The sequence below is a fragment of the Chenopodium quinoa genome, unplaced genomic scaffold (genome assembly GCF_001683475.1).
Source record: "Chenopodium quinoa cultivar QQ74 unplaced genomic scaffold, ASM168347v1, whole genome shotgun sequence".
In the NCBI taxonomy this organism is placed as follows: Eukaryota; Viridiplantae; Streptophyta; class Magnoliopsida; order Caryophyllales; family Amaranthaceae; genus Chenopodium; species Chenopodium quinoa.
Window position 1 is genome coordinate 2,096,306 of NW_018744092.1, and position 20,934 is coordinate 2,117,239.

The window sequence follows — 20,934 nt, forward strand, 5'->3', positions numbered from 1 at the left end:
GAGATGTACCACCATGCAAAATCTATTCAAAGATCGTAGCTTTGATAAAGAAAACCCTTATTTGATTCAAATTTATGTGTTTGTTGATTTAGATTTCATTTGTAGATGTTGTATGGCTTTTGATTAATGAATTGATTTGTTTCCAAAAAAAAAAAAAAAAAAAAGGAAACGGTGGAAGTATTATACAACATTTCTTTTTTAATAGACATTATACATTACGGTACTTTTTTTGTGTGGTTGGCCACACCCTACACCGTGTGGCCGGGGTTACTTATTAAGGGGTTACTTATTTATGGTTACTCAGTCGGTCATGAGTTACTTATTTTGGGGTAACTTAGTCGATTAGCGCGTTTTCTGTATGAGCGTAACCCCTGACCGATCGAGTAACCCCCTGAATAAGTAACCCCTGACCGAATAACCCATGACCGACTGAATAACCTCTTAATAAGTAACCCCGGCTATACCGTGTGACCAGCCATATGAAAATTTGTGATAACATTATGCCTACTTCATGAGCCCAATTCACAATCAACCTCAAGTCAAATGCCAAACAAAACCATAGTCCATAGCCCATATCCCATAGCCAAACCCTCGACAGTTTGAACTCATGCTAGATTTGTTCACCTGTAATTCCTCAAAAGGTTGTAATGAATTCATGTTGGTATTAGGCTTTGTAATTTCTACTCCCTATGTTTTTTGTCAGTGCTCCAGTTCGATCGAAATTTATGTCAAGAATTTGACCAATGATGTACAGCATTATTTCATCAACAAGTATAATTTACTTACTTGAATATTTATAACCTTATCCATATTTACAAGTACAAACATTAGTCTAAGGTATGTTTTGTTCATCTTATTTTCACTTATTTCAGGTGTAATAAGGTTAGATAAGTTCAGTTTAGGTTAATAAGTTCTGATAAGGGTTACTCAAGTACAAATTACAACAAAAACAAGTTTTAATAAGTTCAGGTAAGTTCAGATAAGTTCAGATAAGTTTAAATAAGTTCAGATAAGTGAAAATCAGATGAATTGAACACACCCTAAGTGGTATATTTTTTTTGACAGGAGTCTAAGTGGTATATGTGAATAATATAACAGTCAAATTGAGGCCTTTAAAAATGGAAGTAATATATTTGACTTCACCAATCTTTTTCTTTTTAAAAGGAAAAAAAAAAATCACTAATCAATTAGCCACCAATGTGACCATTTATCAATATGTGATTCTGAGAACTACTTTTCAATCTAAATAAATAAATAAATTTCCCAAATTTATTTTAAGAAAATTCCCTCAAATTCTAGAACACAAATTGTGTTACTATTAAAAACTTTTATTGGTGTAAGTTTCTCCCAAAAAATAAAAAGGGTTAATGGTGTTTTAATTGTATTTTTCCATGCCAGAAACAAAAACAAAAAAATCAAGTAAAAACAAAATATCCCTTTCTATAAGAATATTTCTCTGACAATTCTGGTATTTGGGCCACTTTCTCCGACCTCTGCCACTCTCTTCACCTCCACTGCTGTTTTCTCCTCACACCAATCAACAGGTTTCTCTTCTTTTCCATTTTTCCTCATTTTTTTTTTAAATTTTTGCTAATTAAAAACCCAATTTTTTTATTTTCTGATTTTTTATTTCTTTCTTTTATGAGAGATTATGATTATTATTTTTTTTAAGATTACCATGCACGATTAAATCTTATATAAAAAAAACAACGAAAATTCCAATCTCTATTTGATTCTTTCCCATCTTCATAATAAGAAACTGTGTTAAATTTAACAGTTTTTTTGGTTAAGAATGATAATGCTTGAGAATGAGGAAAGGTTTATTTGTTTGCTTTGTATTATGGGTATTAGATTAAAGTGGGTCAATTGTTTTTTTCTTAAAGAAATCACAAAATTATGAATTTTTATAATTGTTATGGATAGTACTAGAATGATGATTATTAATAACCCTTTTTTTTTTTTTTTCCAAAAGTATTGATTACAATTGTAATTGAAGCAATAGTAATGGAATTGTTAAACTATTGCGTGCAGGTTTCCTTACTGCAGCCTCGAGTTATCTCGATTGTAAAGGTATCTCGTCGATGCCTTAACCCTTTGCCTGTTGCAACGAGAGGAGGTTGATGTTGTAGCTTCTCGTCGATGCCTTAACCTTTAATTTGGCTGTTGTGACAAGGAGGTTGATGTTGTAGCTTATCGTCGATGCCTTAACCGTTAATTTGCCTGTTTCGACGAGGAGGTTAATTGATGTTGTAGCTTCTCGTTGATGCCTTTTTGTCATTGTCATTAATTTGGCTGTTTCGACAAGGAAGAGGTTGACGTTGTAGCTTCACGTTGATGCCTCTACTATTACAATCAAAGAGGCTTTGTTTCTCTTGCTTTTACCTCTTTGCCTCGCTCATCCTTGCCTTCTATGTCTCTATCTCCCCTAGCGTGAAATGCCTCCTTTTCCGCGCTGCTCCCTATGATCCCATCCAATCTCCTCTCTTCTCTTACCCTTCGTCTTATGGCGAGCACAAGCATGTTCTTCCTACACTCCGTTCGTCCTGTTCTTCCCCTGTTTTCTTCTCAGGTATAACTTTCCCACTATTTATTCGGGGTGGACTCATCTTCCCTTTGCCGTCTTGTTGCTATAACTTGAATGTGTTTTTCCGTGTTTGATAGATTATCCATCCCTCTTCAATGAGATACAACGAGGTTGTCAAGATCAGGTTGATTCGCCTTTGAGGTATATGCAAGGGAAGGCTGTTACATTTGGTGGGAATTTTAGCTTAGAGAAGAGGATTAATTTTTTTGATGCATTTGAACAAAATATAGAATTCCCATGTGGATTCTTTAAGCCATTTCCTATCAATGATTATGGTTAGTACACTTGATGTTATGACTAACAAATAAACATTCAATAATATTGTTTAAGTTTAAGCTGACTTGATTTTTAAAACGAGTTTGTATGATACCATAGCATGATTTTTGTTTCAGATCGAGCAGAAATGGGGAGGTGCAAAGGAGTGGTAGTAGTATCCGCGATTTTTGGTGATCATGATAAAATCCGGCAACCAAAAGGAATTGGTTCTAAGACATTAGACATCACTTGTTTCATCATGTTTGTTGATGATGTTACGTTGAGAGGGCTTCTTAACCACAACTTAATTTCGAAAGAATCGAATGAATATAAGGTTGGTGTGTGGAGGCTAGTCAATGTCTCATCCGAGGGCTTGTATCGAAATCCAGCCATGAATGGCGTGATACCAAAGTATCTTGTTCACAGGCTTTTCCCTAGTGCAAAGTACAGTATTTGGGTGGATGCTAAATTGCAACTTGTGGTTGATCCTTTGCTTTTGATTCATTCCCTTGTTATCAAGGAAGATGTGGACATGGCCATTTCGAGGCACCCGTTTTTCACACACACCATGGAGGAGGCTATGGCGACGACGAGGTGGAGAAAATGGTTAGATATTGAAGGAATAAAGATACAAATGGAAAGTTATTGTGAAAATGGGTTACGTCCTTGGTCATCTAGTAAACTACCTTACTTATCCGGTAACAATCTTCTTTTCTATATCATTTTTTTTTTCCGTTCATTATCGAGTTTTACACTACTTATATTTATTATCCCATGCATTTCAGAATGTTTGTCCTAGTTGACTTTTAATAAATATTAAAGATAACATAAATAAACCGATAAAAATATATATACTTAAGTAGAACAATGCATCATGTATGGATATGATAAAATGGAGTTTGATAAAAAGATCATAGTAAAACATGCATTACCGATTACAAAGCCTCAAATCTGAAAAATTGATTTATTTGCTTTACTATGACCTTAATTTTAAAGTGGTAGAAAAATGTTAATTAGTCTCTTGAAATTAAAACTAATAACATTACTTGTAAAGTGTACTTGAACCTCTAATTTTGACTTTTTTGTTTAAGAATTAAAGGAAGCGTTAGTATGTAAAATCAATGAGGATTTGTACTAATAATTAAAAAGAGTGTAATTGATCACTTATAGCTTAAAATTGAAGTATAAGATACACTTTTTCTTGTTTAAATATATATAAAAATGGATTAGCCGTGTATATGAAATCTAACTATTACAAGTAAACTTGTTATGTAGGACATATCCACCTAACTTGCATGCGTATCCTTGTGTTATTAGATATGTAGATAAAGCAAGGTTAGGAATTTAGGATTGATGATTGTACTAATCACAGTAAAGTCTTTGTCCCACTTAATTAATACTATTAATTAGTACTGTTTTGGTGTTACCTGCTCCAATATCTACTTCGTAATCATATATTCTAGATGAGCATTTGTGCAAGTCCCCTCCACTCCGACAATGATGTAGGTTTTGGGCCGGTTTTGAGTTCTTTTTAACCCGATATGACCTGACTTAACCTTTGGAATATTCAGAATATAACTATATCACATAAATTTCGTTTTCTTTATTCTTTATTTTCTTTTATTTGAATGACAATATCGTTTTTAAGTTAAACAAGCTTAAACCGACAATATATAGATTATTCGAGGGGGAAAAGTCATTATTTTATTTAGAATTTCTTTATTGATTCATCTTTGTGAACATATTAAACAATAAACATCCAGAGAATCATTTTCTGGAAGCATTTAATACAATATATCAATATCCATGTCTAATATATATACCTGGGTGCATCTAGTACTAAATATAGACTTACAAGAGTTTTAGAGTGGTCTCGATCACACACATATTACAACATGACAGTCATTGAATCTACCTTCTAAATTTTAGAGTTTGCTTCAGGAGCATCCAAATATATGTAAGAGTATGTAGACTACTAATGTTCTAGTATGGAATATAATGAATATTTGGATATGATTCATTATTTTGTGAAGTAATTAAATAGTGTATTATGTCCACATATCGACTTGCATTAGCTAATTTGTGGATTGAGAAGTATGAATTAATATTGTCCATAGTTTGTAAAAGGACAAGATGATGCATTGCTGGATCTAGGTGTTTAACATTAAATTACCACATTTATTTGACACGAGATCCCCCATCTATTATTAAATTCTTTTGTTAATGGATTTGAGGACATGATGTTACTCACATGACTGATGACTCTAAGCAAAATTGGATGTTTTAGTTCTTTTTATCTTTCTTCCATCTTCTCACCTGTAGCAGTGTTGACTAATGAGTTGGTAAAATCAGTGTCTGTTTAGATAATTTTTGGTACGAATGAGTTACAAGGGTAATGGGTTTCTAATTCGTGACTTGTTGTATTATATACAGACCCTTAGTCTTAACCACTAGGCCAAGACCTCATTGGTTATGGGTGGGATTTATTAACGAATGATAATACCATATGCTTTAGAATATATATAGATGGTACATCAGAAAATGGTCAAGAGGGAAAATTGAAGTGTCGTTGTCTAGCTAATTTAACACTTGTTACCATGAAATATTGAAATAAATGAAAGTGAGATCTTTAACATGGCTTTTGTCAACATATATACAAGTATAATAATAGGTAGGATAAATGATATGAGCAGCTGATCTGAGTTCAGAAAACTTTAACTTGTTTCCAACATTTTCAAGTTTCAAAATTTTCTGAGGGCCCGAGGGCCCGGACCTTGTATCTGTTCATGTCTTATGATATGTCACTTTGATTTTACTGTTTGTAGCTTTTTGGTCTACAAAAAAAGAATGTCTCTTTCAATCTTTAATTCAGTCCCACAGCCAGCTATATTTTGGAACCATACTTTCTGATTGGTAATGGAAGATAATGGAAGATCAGGAAACTTCGGCTTTTTTTTTTTTTTTTTCTAAAATTACTTTTATTTGAACTTATAGCGAAAGGTGGCAAAAACCAATAAGGCTTTGGCCTAGTGGTTAAGACCAAAGGCTTGTGTACGAGATAGCACTTTGGTATTAGATAAATGATTGCTTTTATTTGATGAATTCTCCTTGCTAAACTACCGGCTTAAATTAATACTCCGTATGAATAATTATTTTGCTATCAACATATTATGCAGGTGTTTTTGAAGGTTATGAGCATATTGTAACGAACCGGTAGTTGTTGCATGTAAAGTTGACAAATAATGTTGCATTAGTATATATTATACTTACAAAGTTACAAATTATAATAAATACTTACAAGTATATAATGTATTGATGATATTAACCGATAGATGGCTTATCATGTGTTGCATGCTAGATTGTTCAATATGAGGTCGAAAAATTATGTTTTGAGAAAGGGATAAGACTTGATTCTTAGTAAGGATAAGTTTTCGATTGTTTGGCCTCTTGTTTAAAACACTCATATGCATACTTTTTATTGCGAAGTACTATCTTATGAGTTGTGTGTATAAACTAGTACATCTCAAATTAATAGACATATTTGATTTTGATTTACAAAACATGCTAATTGTTCCAACAAAATTGTCAAAAACTATACTGACTTGTGATGTAAATAACAAAACATTTGATGAGGCAACAAGTTTTAGCAGCAGTGTATGAAAATGGGTTGTGTTGATTGCAGACGTGCCAGATACAGCCTTGATACTGCGAAAGCACGGAGTAAGTAGCAATGTCTTCTCATGCCTGATGTTCAATGAGTTAGATGCCTTCAATCACAGAGATCAGCTGGCCTTTGCATATGTGAGGGACGAGATGAAGCCTAGAATCAAAATGAACATGTTTGAGGTGGAAGTACTCGAACAGATTGTATTGGAATACCGGCACAACCTTAAGCGTGGCAGCTCTTCTACCACTCCTGCAAATAAACTCAAAATCAAAAGGGCTCAACCTGATGTTTCGAGGGCCAACGGCCTTGGCAAGTGTCAAGGGTATTTTTCGGAGATGTGGGGGGAATCACATTATTGATCCTTCTTGTTTAAGAGCAGTATAGTTCGTTATTCTTTTATTGTTGTTTATAGTCATATTTAGATAGGTTTTAGACAATTTGGTGCTATTTTGTGCGCCATCTATTCTCATGTTAAATGCATTTTTAAGTCCCTGCTGTTTTGTACTCCATACTTCATCAATTCATGGTGTATATAATTTATATAGTTAAAAGAGATACAGATTATCTACTCACAAAGTCGACCAAACTCTATGGAAATCTATTAACTGATCGATTTATTTGAGGTAGTTTGCTCAGAAAATATGGAATTATTGTGTATGTGTTTGGATTGATAAGTTCAACAAGTTTAGTTTCATCAATCGGAGATTTTTGGTGAAGGTTTTTCTTACCTAGCATTGCTGGATTGTTGTTGATCACTAGAATCATGTCTAATTGCTTATGCCCGGTGTAGGCAAACATACCAATGGAACTCCCAAAAAACTGGGTTCCAATTTTGCAAATTCGTACTGCAGCTGGAATTAATAACACTGAGATGGAACATAAATTGTTGATTTGCATAGAATATGAACAATCTAAAAGAAATCCCGTGATTAAAATTAATATGGAGGATTGTTTGCTACGTTGTGGGGGTTACCATTTGCAGTAATGGAGTAGGGATACTATGAATGTAGCAGTGAATGTACAACATGAATGGAAACCAAGACATTGTGCTGTATGCAACGGTATAGGACATGAGGCTGTAGTGTGTAAGAGAGGGAATGAGAGATGGATATGGTATGGGTGCCAAGACCTGTGTAGAAGCAACAACAGGTATCAAAGCCTGTCGCGGATACTGGCATTCCAACAATCCAGAATGCCACCACTGAGGCAGATTTTGACACTAAAGAATGGGAAGAGGAGGGTGCTGACCCTAACTGCATCTATTACGACTTCCAGTAGCTTTTAGGTACTAGCTCCCGCCCTGATGCCTATTGAAAATGAGAGAATCAGATCCAGAGTAAAGGAAAGAGAAGTGCTGCATTTTAAATCTTGCACTGATGACTGTATAATGATGGCTGTAAAAGCCACTGGCATATATTGTAATACCCTGTATTTTCGGTAATTATTTCATAATTATTTAGTAACTATTTTACAAATTATTTAGTTAGAATAATTATTGACAAGGTGAGGTGCAAATTCTCAATCATCACTAAGCAAAAAATGCAGTAGGAACTTGCGTTGCTGATGCAATTTTAACTAAAACCCCACGTTAGGGTTTCCAGATCCAACGGCTGCAACTCCCATTCCACCAACCTGATCTGATACAAGTTCTGGTTTATCTTTCTCATCGAATTTTGCTATGACTTTGTCGCCATTGATCTTCTTAACAAGCTCATCAATTTTGCGGAATTGAAATGGCCATCTCGAGTTGTACAAGAATTGACGCAGATCAAACCTATTGTCCTCTGGTGAATAGCTCTTCAAAACAGCAACAATACATATAAGGATTTACAATCAACAACATAACCTATGCCAAGAAAACAGTGTTCAGCAGAAAAAGATACCTCTGCATGGTAGGAAGGCGTAAGGACAGTCATCTTGTGCCGATTGATGGAATAGTACTTGAAGAAAAACTTCACCTTCTCAGCAATTTCTGATGGAGTCAATACTGAACCCCATCTAAAGCAAAGATCCTGCAAGAAGTTGAAATATTGATAAATAGCAAAAGCCAACCCCTACTAATTTGAAGGATCACTTTTTAAAATTAAGACTGAAAATTATGCATATTTACTTTTTATCCAATATATTTCTATTACTGTAGATTATTTTCTGGAATCCCCAAAGTATGCTTGGGCATTAACTGGTGACAAGTAAAATATTCCATATTTTGATATGTGAAATTCATGTCCTTGAATGAGGTTAGATCTATTGCTCACTTCTTAAAGAACACAATTACTTAAATTATCACCAACTGCTATTCTGATCAAGGCAAAAAATCAAAATCCTAGTTCAGGCTACACTAAACTTTTTATCAATCTATTGTTCACTTCTTTTTACCATCTAATTACCCATCAATTAAATCCATTTTGAGTTATCATTGGCACCAGTTAATAAGCTATTACTTGCTAACAAAATATTAGCATGGCCGCCTATAATTTTACTCCCAAATAAAGACGCTTTTAACCAACTAGAGTTTCTAGAAGCTCAGTTTAAAAGGACAATATCATACTTGTTCTGTGGGATGACTTGTGCTTTAAACGATTAGACATTGTAAATGATAGTGAATTCCGTAATTTCTAGTCATTACAGAAAAATAAATTTAACTTCCGCTATGCAAATCGCAAAACCATTCAATGCTTATGACGCTCTCAACCTAACTGCTTGTAGATAGTTGAAGGAAAACTGGAGAACAAAATGTGTACATCAATATGAACCAAAGTTGTACATACCGTGAACATAGATACTGGACCACGACGATAAATTTTACGCAGTCGGCCATAAACTGAGAGGTCTTCATACGTCATTCCCATGTCCACTTCATCCAGCTGTGAGAAAAACATAATATGGAGAAGCTAAGAATCAACTTTCTACTTCAAGGGAATAAAAAAACATATTATACTTATCTCTCCAAACAAAGAGAGAGAAAAGCAACCACGAGAATGAAGGTGACGTGAAGAGAAATTAAAGAAATATTACAGCAGCTCAACTGTTTCAGTTAATACCACAAAACAGAATATCAATGGGATGAGCCAACAAAATTCATAATTCCTAGCCTAAGCAAGAGAGGGTAGTAGAAAAGACCAAGTAGTAACTAATCTAACTATCAATTACGTTAAGCTGATGTTACCATAATTCTGTAGCAACTCTCACTCACACTACTGGGCATAAATGAATCCCCACTATAAACAGCATAGCAAACCATTATTTAATGGGTGTTCAACAAATCTGCAAATTAACTACTGGTATTTTAAGTCATAAGAGGAAAAGCAAACAGGAACAAGAAGAAAAATTATGAAGTACAACTAAGTAACAACATTTGACACAAGAATGTTTAGTGATACATCTACCAAAGAGTACCTGTGTGTAATCTGAGCGAATTGGCTCCAATTCAGCCGTTGGTGGTGCAGCTTCAACCTCAGCCAAAGAAGAGTAGCCAAGATGGACAGCAGCCCACCGCAAGAATGCTCGAAGATCAGTCTTACTAATACTTCCAATAGGATTTATGTCGGCTGAGCTACAATCATACTAACAAACAAAGCCAAAAGTATTAGTAGCACAATCAATGGATGAGCAATAGCTACAAATATCCACAAATTTCAACTAAAAATTTGATTAATTCTGTCATGATGGAAGAGAATCAAGATACTTCAACTATACACTAAAGACATGAGGTCAGACCAGAAAAAAATCACCTTTGTCAAGTAACCACGCAATGCCTCATCGACATTGGAGCTACCAAGGACAAGATAAAACCCAGATTTGCTATGAACCCAAGGCATAAGTGATGCCAACATGAAAGCCAAAACCATTCTGATACGAGCTTGAATGTTCTGTAGCCCTAAGTTCTCAGCATTTGATCCTCCATCAACCTGCATTAAAACCAAGACATTTATAATTTCAAAGGTCTATAGTAGCACTTCATTATTTTAGATTTGTAAAATTAGCTATTTTCAGAAGCAAAATACAGTAATGCACTGAATCATTAATAGACTATAAGGGGGTGTTTGGTTCGCACAGGGGAATCGGAATGGAATGCAGGAGAAAGGAAAGAAATTCCCCTAATTTGGCATGGTTGTTTGGTTATGCCTAGGAAACGGAATGAACTGCTCATTAATTCCCTTTGTCGCTGTTTGGTTGAAAATAGGGAATCAAAGCATCTCCACCAACATCCCACAAAATGCTACTGCTGCACTACCTTAAAAAAAAAAAATAAATAAATAAATAAATAAATCCACTGGTGAAGATAGCAGGTTGGGTCGCTGGTGGTCGGCTCCGATGACTCAACGGTGGTCCTTGGGTATTCAATTGTTAGGGTTTTTCAGAAAACCCCTAAATCGATTTCAAGAACTTTCCATTACTACGAACCAAACCCTAACAAGATGGCGACGACCGTTGCTGGCAACGTCCACTCCACCAGCGACCCAACCTTCGATGTCCACGCCACCAGCGACAACTAGCGACCCAACCAAGAACAGCTCGTTAAGGTTCACTTGAGAAGCTCAAAGGAGAGAGAGGGGCGTTGGTGTTCGACGTTCACGGCTAGGGTCGACGGTCGATGATCAACAGTAGTCAGACGGATCACCGACGGCGTCTTCGACCGTGGTAGGTTCAGTTGAAGGTTAGTTGAAAGGCTTGAGAGGAGAGAGAGAGGGGCGTGGGTAATGAAGGGGAATGGGAATGCAAAAGGCTGGGGGGGGGGTTGGGGAATGATATTAGGAAGATTTTGGGTAAACCCAAAAATAAAAAAGGAGAAAGGGAATGAACTTTTTTACCAAACAAACGACAACAAAGGGAATCATTCCCTTTCCCTTTGTTTAAACCCCCCAACCAAACGCCCCCTAACAATATTAAAACAAATGGTGAAATCCAAATAAACTACACACTTCAAAATCCACCCTCCTATTCTCATAGTCTTTTCAGTGATCACCTTATAGCGAGGGCGTTTTCCTGTTAGTGTCTGAAACAAAGTCAGTAGTGCTGAAATAACACCATCTATGCAGACATCAAGATGCCATGATCCAACCTCATCTGCAAGTTCTTTGGCACGTGATTTTGTGGTTTCAGAGCTGCAAAAAGGATTATATTGACAATCATTATCAAATTACATAATCTAAAGAGCAACAACCTCCCCGAAAAAATGTGGGCAGGGTATTACAAAAATCCTTACCCCTAATCTTTGACATATTGTGCCTATTCTCATAACTACTATTTTGAATCATAAAATGATAGCCATCTATGTAAGATTGTAAAATGGAAAATCATCATGCTCAATTATTTTTGAAGCTCTTATCATTGCATACTTTAGATATGCAATGTTCATGCCAATGTTGATTTGAGTATATTGACGCAAGATAACATCTTAGATATATAAATATACAAAAATATATTTGAAGTTTTGCTCTTGCGTGAAACAGCGCTTCAGCAATGGAAATTCATCGTCTTATCATAGTTGTGATTGATGTGCTAGTTGAGTAGTGAGCATACATCTTGGCACTAGTATGATGCACAAAACAAAAGTACATTGCTTGGAATTATATAGAGTAGCATTTAGTTGTACCTATTTTCCGTTCCCATGAACACAGTGTAAAATATGCGTTTTGCAAACTCTTTGCTATCAGTTGGAAATTTGCCATCAGGATACTGGCCAATCCTTATTGCATCAGATTTAACTCGTTCATCACCATTATGAATTTCTGGATACCAAACAGCATAATTTTATTTTAATGAGTCATAGCAAAAAGAGTAATAATTCATAAAACATGTCATTGAGAACTACTACTATAATATCACCTGAAAATGAAATAAAAAAAAAAGAGCCTTGAACATTAAGATAATGACCATATTCCTATGTAATAAGAACTGCAAAAATTGGCACAAACTAAAGAGTTAATTTCAACAAATAATAGAAAGGCTCATCATGAACTCACCTTTAACAACTAGCTGACACATGCAGCCAACAATTGCAGCAACAGAGGAGCTATCAGCACCTCCAGAAAGTGGAAGCAAGAAACCAGAAGCTCCACTTCTTCTTAAATAGTCCCATAGCCAGCAAGCAGGTCCCAAAGCTATTTCTTCCTCAGGTTTGTGTTCACGAAACTTAGTCTACAAGACACCATTGCATTTCCTTAAGACAAATATACTTGTATATGTAGAGACTAAAAATTGAAAAATATGTTTTTGAAGGAGAAAAAAGTGCACTTTTGTTTAGCAATGTGGAACAAGTTCGCTAAATTGGCATTAGACTTCACAGACAAATGTACATTAAAATCCATTTCAATTACCACCAACTAAACAGGACATAATAGTATTGCATAGTTGAATAGAGAGAGCCCATGAGCACACAGATGAGATAAGTGAATTTTTATGCAATACAACTATACAACAGTTCAATATCCAAAATCAAGACTGGACCAATAGGGGGGGAGCTTAAGTATTGACAATATACCACTAAAAATCTGTAAGTTGTACCCAATAAATAAGTTGTGCTTTGCTTAATTGATTGGATTTATACAAAAAAATTGTTCTGCAAAAACCTAGGCAACCTCTACAGAAGCTCAAAGATGAAGAATCCTTCTCCTCCAATAAGCACACTTAAAATTGCAAAGCATACTTGGAGAAAGCGATTACTTTTGACCAACGTTTTACTTGAATAGGTGATGGGCTAACCTTGAGTGGACATGAAATAGGCTCGACTAAGTGAAATGATTGGCAAAGCTTGTACGGAGCTACAATAAATGGGACATCTACTTTTTTGCTCGCCTGCTGCTGAAGACTACTTGAGGAAAGTCGTAGGCTAGTAATCTGTGATGAAAATATACTATGATCAGATAAATTGTAATCAAGCACAATATGTAATATAGCTAGAAGAAAATAGAAGTACAATACCATCACTGTATTCATATGACCATAAGCATTTAGGTCATATAACTTCTATGACACAAAAGGCAAATCAGCCTGATAACAAAAAGGCTGAAAATTTTCAAGACCAAACATTGAAACTTACTGCATCAAGATCCACGTGAGCAATGACAACTTCCACATCCTTCAATGAAAATTGTGAGCCTTGTGCAACCACATCTCCGTTCACAACAACACAGGAACATCCATCTGCAACATCAATCCAGGGGATAAGAAATAGATAGGTAAACTATATGAACACTACTAAATCACGATAACAAGATCTTCAATTCATCAAAATGATTGATGCCGGTATAAAGTCAAAACAAAGGGATACCGTAATATAAGCGACCACCATCACAACCCTGCTGATTACTATACATGTAAAGCCCTCCACGAGCTTGTGTAGCACCTATAAAAGCATCCATACGAACTTTAAGCTTTCTTAGTTGATGGTGACTTCCACTAGCATTCATAAAAACTTCAACACCATTTAATGCAAGCTGGGCATGTGGTGGATCTGGACAAAATAACTCTTCACAAATTTCAGCAGCAACAGTTCTGACAAGAAAATAAATGCTTGAGCAACAGTCATATCCAATCAGGGAGGGGAAGGAGGGGGGAATGATATGCAAGAACCACAAATAGTCTGTAAAAGGAAAAGCTCAAGATTAGGAAAGAATACATCAAAAAGTGCTCAATAAGATTTCGTACACCAATATGCTGTGAAACAAAATGCAATACATAAAAGTATGTAACATACGTGTCCAAGAACTTAATGAAACCATAACCAAAGGGCACTGTTGTTTGTGATATGGCATCTGCAATATCTTGAGGTAGCTGAAAGTCCACCATCTGGTCTGTATGCTTCCAGGAAGTGAACCAACGCAGCTCTCTGTAATTACCATCATTGGCAAGCCACATCTTTGGTCGTATCATGATAATCTTTCTATTCATACAAAGAACTTGGCAATTGTAACGTGCCGATCCATTGATAACAGGCATCCCGAAGCTACATAGTATGCCATCTGTCCAGTCCTCGAGCAAAATTTCTTTCAGACATTCCCATCTGCATGTTAGTCATCAAGTATTACAAGTACTTCCCACTCCAACTCGCACCATTGTATAACATGAGGAAACAGAAAGAAGGGATAAAGCTTTACGTAGCCAGTTAATTTACTAAAAATCCAAACATCATACATATAGACAGGTGCATCAAATCTTTACAATATCTGTATCATGCTAACTAATTCTATCTATACACAAGTAAATGTTACATGCTAAATCCGTCTAAAGTAGTTGCTCCATTGGCTTTTCAAATGTGGAAGTTTCATAAACTTTGACCGAAGTTTTTCTTCTATCATTATTTTATTTTATTTTTTGGTAGGTAAGGAGAAAGCCCAACTCGACCAGAGCCTCGTACAGGTTAACCAACATGACCTCTTGGGAACGAGAGTGAAGTTAGGCCACCCCCAAAGTGCCCCAAATAGAGATTGGTCCCACGACCTTAAGGTTGGTTTTTCTTATATTATATATACTCATATAAGATCTTGTTAAATTGGTTTATAGCATGTATCATCAAATATCAATTTTTAAAATAATTAGTAGTTTATGGCTAAAAATATTTAATGATCACAAGTGTCTTGGCAAATGTGAAAACAATGAGGGAAGTAATTTGAGATTGGAAATGAATGTCTGAAAATACACCCTACAAATGCATAAACACATAACAAATTAACAATTTGCTGACATTGTAGGACAGCATTTCCTACCATAATTTACCAAAGTGTCCAAATGATCCAATTAAACAAGAACTGAGCAACAAAAAAATAATTATAAAAAAAAAATCCAAAATAAATTTAATACATAGTAACCCAATTGTCACCCTAAAACTAGATTAATCAAAGTTAAATTACTGTCAACAAACAATTAATATCAATAAAATAAATAATTAATTAAAATTGAAGAAGAATCTTACGCATGAGAGACAGTATCAAGCTCTAAGAAATGATCTTCGCAGCCATAACCAGTGATTTCGAGCTCAGGACCTAAGCGAATAGTAGCGCCAGCATCTTTAGCCCTAAAAATTGATTCTTTAATGTTCTTCAAATTGCAATCGAAATCCATTGCCCATTGATTTAAATTGCATGTAGCAACTTTGATCAACCTCATTTTTTTTTTCTAATTTCTGCAGAAAGTTGATGTTTAGGTTGAAATTCAACAATTTAATTGTTCGAATTGTGGTGCTGCTGCTGTTATTTGGTGCGGTTATTGCGGCTTGCGGCGTTGGCAGAGGTGGTGTGTGCGGTTCGGTGGTGGTTCTGGGCGAGTGCAGCAGGTGGGTTGTGGGTGTGAAGGTGCTGTGATTAATTGGTGGTGCGGTGGCTTTGGTTGCGGTGAGGACTGAGGAGTGTGCGAGGAGCGGGGGATGGTAATGTTGGTGGTGGCAGGTGGGAAGAGGGTGGTGAGGTGGAGGAGAAAGATTTTTTTTTTTTTAAAAAGAAAAAAAAAATAACTTGCTAAGTAGGTATTAGGTAATAGGTAACAAGGCTCGTTTTGAGAAAATAGAGTTCAATGGTTGGCTCGTTTCCCGAATACGCGAAGGTGTGCTCGTTTTGAGCCGTTCAAGTAAACGTGAGTTTTTTATTTCAATTTTTTCTTTTATTTTTCTATTTACTATTTATATCAATTGAAGTAGTAAGTGAAAATAGGTCTCTTTTTAACTTCTTAGGAAGGAGAGGGGAAATTGTTTGGAAATATTTTTGTAATACTAACTTAGCTTTGTATCGTGCGAGCCTAATTTTGAGTGCTAACTTAGCTTTCTTGAACCAAACCTCTACGAATTTCGCCTTCGTTAAGTAATCTTGAACTATACTTTCATAGGGCCTCTTCCAATTCATAATTAAAAAAAAAAAAAGAGAAAAATTCAAAGGGGGCTGTTGCTGTTTTCTTTCGTGGGCTAGTGGTATCAATGGTGGAAGGATGAGAAGTTATTTATAAGTGACGAAGAGTTGCAGAAAGAAGGCTGAAATTTATTTAGAGGACGAAAACTGTGGATTTCGACTTTCAGTCGTGGGATTGTGGGAAAGATAATGGACCTCTCATCTAATATCCAACACCTCTTTTGTTTTCTTGTCACAGTTGACTTACAAACATTTTTTTTGTTTCCTCCAAATTTTATTATATTGATAGTATGCTACAAGTAGTTTTAAATCACATACTACTACCTTCTCGGTATTAAATATACGAGTAGGACTGAATTAGTTTATTTTTTTGTTTGTTGTAGACGGAGGCCACTAGGTGAACGTTTTGGAGGTTATTTACCTTGAGATTTTACACGCAATTCAAGGTAATTTTCAATGTCCATCATCTTTAGAATCCCGTTAGGAAATTGTTTTGAAATCTTATGTGTCAACTATGTATTTACGTAATTATATGTGATGGATATGTTACCGTATGATATTATGGAATCCTATTATATACTAGTTTTCTATAATTGTGTACTAGTATAGTATTTTCGTAAATTTAATTATTTGTGTCGTATGAGTTTTTTTTTTTATATAATTATAATCTTGGGAATTGGATGATTGATTATATGTGATTGATGGTCTCCAAATCCTATTGGGAAACGAGTTGTAACTAGTATGTCTTGTAAAATGACTCTGTTTTTAAAGTACAGAAACTAAGATATTGTTACTTGGGACTAAATTGATTTGTGCAATACTCGTGTGCAATGTGATCGGACAATTTAATCTATTAAATTGTGCATTAAATTAAGAAGGGAAATGAAACCCGAAAGGGTGAAGAACAGGTTGCCCACTAGTGGTTATGGTTGCTACTAGTTGGTTAAATTAACGTATATTGTTGTTTAGTCTTCCTCCTAATCAATGGGTATTAGTGAGGGGTGTGCACACTAGGGACATTCTGTTTAATTTATGGCCATTTGGGGTTACGCGCGACCCTCTGTAAAGTAGGTGGTGACAGGGACTAGTCCCGGCTTACTGACGCTCTCTTTTCCTTTCTTAATTAAAGTAATAAATTTTATGTGACAACTTGATTTTTTTTCTTTACTTATTATTATGGTGTCGATAAAAGTGTATTGGGTAAAATGTTTTCGAACTAAAATTATTATTTTACGGGATGGAGTTGGAATTACTCAGTTTATCTGATTTTGGGAGTTTTCTCTTTTTTCTTGTTTCTGATTTATTTTACAGGTTGGTAAAAGGTACTCGGTTACGTGTGAGGAGACGTTAGAATAATCACGTAGCTAAGACTTTTTTTTTTTAGTTAACTCTGAATTTAGTTATTTTCCTTTCATTTAATGTTTTAAAATGTTTTACAGTGATGTAACGACTATTTTATTCTTGTCGCCACTTAGATCACTTAGTTATAAATGGTATTTCGTTTTGCTTTGCATTTATTTTCTATGAAAAATAAGTGTAGCAGTAACACTCCCAAGGTTCGATGGTCGGTTTTGAAAGAAAAGGGTTACTCTTATTGTTTACAATGACCCGAATTTTGGGGGTGTTACAATTTTATTTTATTTTTGACAGGAAGAATGAATATTATCATTAATAAATAGTCATACTCCATCTACAATAATAATAAAGATTTGTAAACTACAAATCTAGAGAAAATAATATAACTTTTACAATCAAAATCATAACTATTTTGCATATCGGGCATAGCTCACACTCCACCGCTTCAAACTTGACGCAAGCAGTGATTTTCGATGTATTTGCATCTTTCCAAGTAGAGACCTTCGTAATCTATGCTGATGTGTTTGATCGTAGAGTTGATGACGAACCCTAAACCCATATGAATCCAAATCACCTTCTCAATTATTATTAAAACCCTAAAAATAAAATTCTCATTCATAGATAAGAATCAAAATCCCAGAAAATTGGGAAAACCCCAAAAAAATTGGGACAGAGTCTCACAAATGGAGAGAACAAAACAAAGCAAAACCAATCAAATAAGAAATAAGCAAATAAAATCAAAGAAAAAAGGTCGATAATAGTCATATTTCCGAAGAAATTAGACTATTTCCGGCCTAAATGGCCAAGAAAATTAAAACCTTAAAGAGAGTGAGAAGAGAGAAGAGAAATTGTTTGGAAACATTAGTATTATGGTAAGGTATAAAGTGATAAAAGTGGTAATCTCTTTACCATGAAAGAAATAAAGCAAAAACAGGAAGATAAAAATGGTCAAAGCAAAAGTAGGAAGATTAAAAAAAAATAAAAAAAAATTACGGAGAGAATACTTAGAGCAACTCCAATAGTTTAATTGTAAAGACTTGCTTGCAATATAAATAAAATGACTAGACATGCTTACCATTGGTGAACAAATGAATGAACAACTTGCAAGCTACTATACCCCAAACAAGCTAGACACTTGATTAGAAAAGAGATAAGCAAACTCCACTCATATTGTGACATGTGTACAACTATTAATATTTTTTTATATATATTTTAGTTTTTGCAAATTACAAAATGTTGTACTTCACCATTGAAACACTTTATAGCCAAAATGTGTTGTAGCTTAAAAATTGATGTGGCAAAACAAGGCCAGCTTTACAATTAAATATACAAAACATTATATTGATGAAATAGTTTTATAATGTTTTTATTGAATTCACAAATATTGTTCATTTGTCTTAAAATAAACAAACATCTCAAATGTTAGTTTGGTTTGTCATTCAAAATTTCTGATCTAATTAACCGTTACCAATTTTAATACTATATGTGTAATTAACTATATAAGTATAGCTTAGATTGTATTTTTTCAAATTTTTTCTATTCAAATACTCCCTCCATTTTTAAATACTTTCTCCACTTTCCATTTGCGGTCGTTTTTAATTACTTGCTCCATTTCCTTATTTAGAAAACTTTTACAATATTTAAGTCATTTTTCTCAACTAAGAGATGACAGGCGGTATTTTAGGTCGTTACTAAGACACCTCTATCAAATGATATTTGTAGTCCTAAACATGCAACTAAAAGAGTATAGAGGCAAGTTAAGGGTCGAACACAGGGAAACGATTAAGCACCGCTATTTATCTCCTAATGTTAATCAAATTCGATCAAGAAGTATGGTGGGTAAAGTAATGACTAAAGGGGATAGAATAACAATTAAAACAAGCACTAGGGGGAAGGATCAAACATGCTATGAATTCGACGAAGTTAGGCATCGGAAAATAGGTTTACATGTAACCCAAGCAACTCATACAGGGCAATATCAAGAATACTCTCTAATCACCTATCGGGATTAAGAGCTTTCCTAGCTAGCATACACTTACACTATCGTCGTAAGGCATACAAGCTAAGGTCATGCAATAATCAATCACCTAATGAATATTCCTAAGTCGCACTATCGTCACGATTTAGTTCAAGTCATTCAACCACAACATGCATATGGCCATAAACATGAAGTGGCTAATAAGTATAAGCACAAGGAAGATTTAATCACAAATATTCCAAATTAAGCTAGCCTAGCATACATCAAACTCAAAGCATATCTTCACCAAACCCCTAGCAACAAGAAACTACTCACTAGTCATAACTACAACTACAATCATACTAAGCAACATTATAACCAATGAAATAGTAAGAAAGACAAAATTTTTATCAACTAAACTAACAAAGGTAGAAACTTTAATCATAAAAACAAGAGAAAATAGAGAAATATACCAAAACCTTCATTGAAATCCAAATAAAGAGCCATACATTATTCAATCTCCAAGTTTGACCATACATCAATGTTGCAAAAATACTTCTTCAAAAACTAAGAGTAAAACTAATGTTGATGGACAATGAAATTACACTAAAAACTATCAAGATTGTTCAATACAAAAGTGGCTAAAACAAAAACCTAGAAAAATTCCTTAAAAGCTCTCCTCTAAGGTTTCTATGCTAAAATTATCCCTATGATAGAATGTTGTCCAAAGTTAGCCGTTTTTGCCTCCTTTTTGTTGATTGGACTGAATTCGGGATTTGAATCAGCAGCAGATAGGCGCGCCCGCGCCCAACAAGGCGCGGGGCACGACCGCTCCTCGAAATGTGCGCCCGCGCTTTTAGGTGGCGCGCTCGCTCCTCTGGTGGCGCGCCCGCGCCATTTGTCTGGTCTGGATTTCTTCCCGTTTTGCCCTTGTTCCTTCCATCTTCGAATCAACGACGTACACCTACAATCATGGAATAGGAAGGCAAAGCGTAATACAACGAAAGGGAAGGGGAGTATAGACTACCTAAACCACATGAATACACATTACGCATCACAAAGGTAGAATACTCGAACTAGGCGAATCATAGCAAAAACATACTAAAATGGACCGAATTATTACTGTAACTACTAGAAAAGACTATCCTAAGAGCGACATAAATGTCACTCATCAAGAGACCCAACATAAATTATATTTTTATTATGTCATTTTACAATATTTAAGTCATATTCTCTCTTTTCCAACTCTCTCACATACTTTTGCTTTTTACAATTT

General features: G+C 35.0%; 2 protein-coding genes across 2 annotated transcripts; one reads left to right on the forward strand and one right to left on the reverse strand.

Annotated features, from left to right (window-relative positions):
• Nucleotides 1–1,110: 1,110 nt before the first annotated feature.
• Nucleotides 1,111–7,130, forward strand: LOC110691817. Its single transcript, XM_021868772.1, has 5 exons — nucleotides 1,111–1,544; nucleotides 2,032–2,569; nucleotides 2,662–2,859; nucleotides 2,977–3,537; nucleotides 6,522–7,130. The coding sequence occupies exons 2-5, from the start codon at nucleotides 2,335–2,337 to the stop codon at nucleotides 6,863–6,865; spliced, it is 1,338 nt and encodes a 445-aa protein (XP_021724464.1). The 5' UTR covers nucleotides 1,111–1,544; nucleotides 2,032–2,334; the 3' UTR covers nucleotides 6,866–7,130.
• Nucleotides 7,131–7,887: 757 nt separating this feature from the next.
• Nucleotides 7,888–16,627, reverse strand: LOC110691818 (glutamine-dependent NAD(+) synthetase-like). The gene is made up of 13 exons (XM_021868773.1): nucleotides 15,421–16,627; nucleotides 14,206–14,511; nucleotides 13,780–14,003; nucleotides 13,549–13,652; nucleotides 13,212–13,346; nucleotides 12,473–12,647; nucleotides 12,103–12,238; nucleotides 11,473–11,611; nucleotides 10,238–10,414; nucleotides 9,903–10,070; nucleotides 9,275–9,370; nucleotides 8,390–8,518; nucleotides 7,888–8,303 (listed from the first exon to the last, which is right to left on the reverse strand). Exons 1-13 carry the CDS (start codon nucleotides 15,612–15,614, stop codon nucleotides 8,082–8,084), a joined length of 2,205 nt encoding a protein of 734 aa, XP_021724465.1. The 5' UTR covers nucleotides 15,615–16,627; the 3' UTR covers nucleotides 7,888–8,081.
• Between the last annotated feature and the right edge of the window lie 4,307 nt (nucleotides 16,628–20,934).

What these genes read in the sequence shown, in the direction of transcription:
- LOC110691818 (XM_021868773.1), bottom strand. Translation starts at nt 15,614, where the DNA reads ATGAGGTTGATCAAAGTTGCTACATGCAATTTAAATCAATGGGCAATG. An exon ending in CTTGATACTGTCTCTCATGC is followed by an intron (nt 14,512 to 15,420) that starts GTAAGATTCTTC and finishes ACTAACATGCAG; the next exon opens with ATGGGAATGTCTGAAAGAAA. An exon ending in CTCACGTGGATCTTGATGCA is followed by an intron (nt 13,347 to 13,548) that starts GTAAGTTTCAAT and finishes TTTTCATCACAG; the next exon opens with ATTACTAGCCTACGACTTTC.
- LOC110691817 (XM_021868772.1), top strand. Translation starts at nt 2,335, where the DNA reads ATGCCTCTACTATTACAATCAAAGAGGCTTTGTTTCTCTTGCTTTTAC. An exon ending in TTCCCCTGTTTTCTTCTCAG is followed by an intron (nt 2,570 to 2,661) that starts GTATAACTTTCC and finishes CGTGTTTGATAG; the next exon opens with ATTATCCATCCCTCTTCAAT. An exon ending in ATTTCCTATCAATGATTATG is followed by an intron (nt 2,860 to 2,976) that starts GTTAGTACACTT and finishes TTTTTGTTTCAG; the next exon opens with ATCGAGCAGAAATGGGGAGG.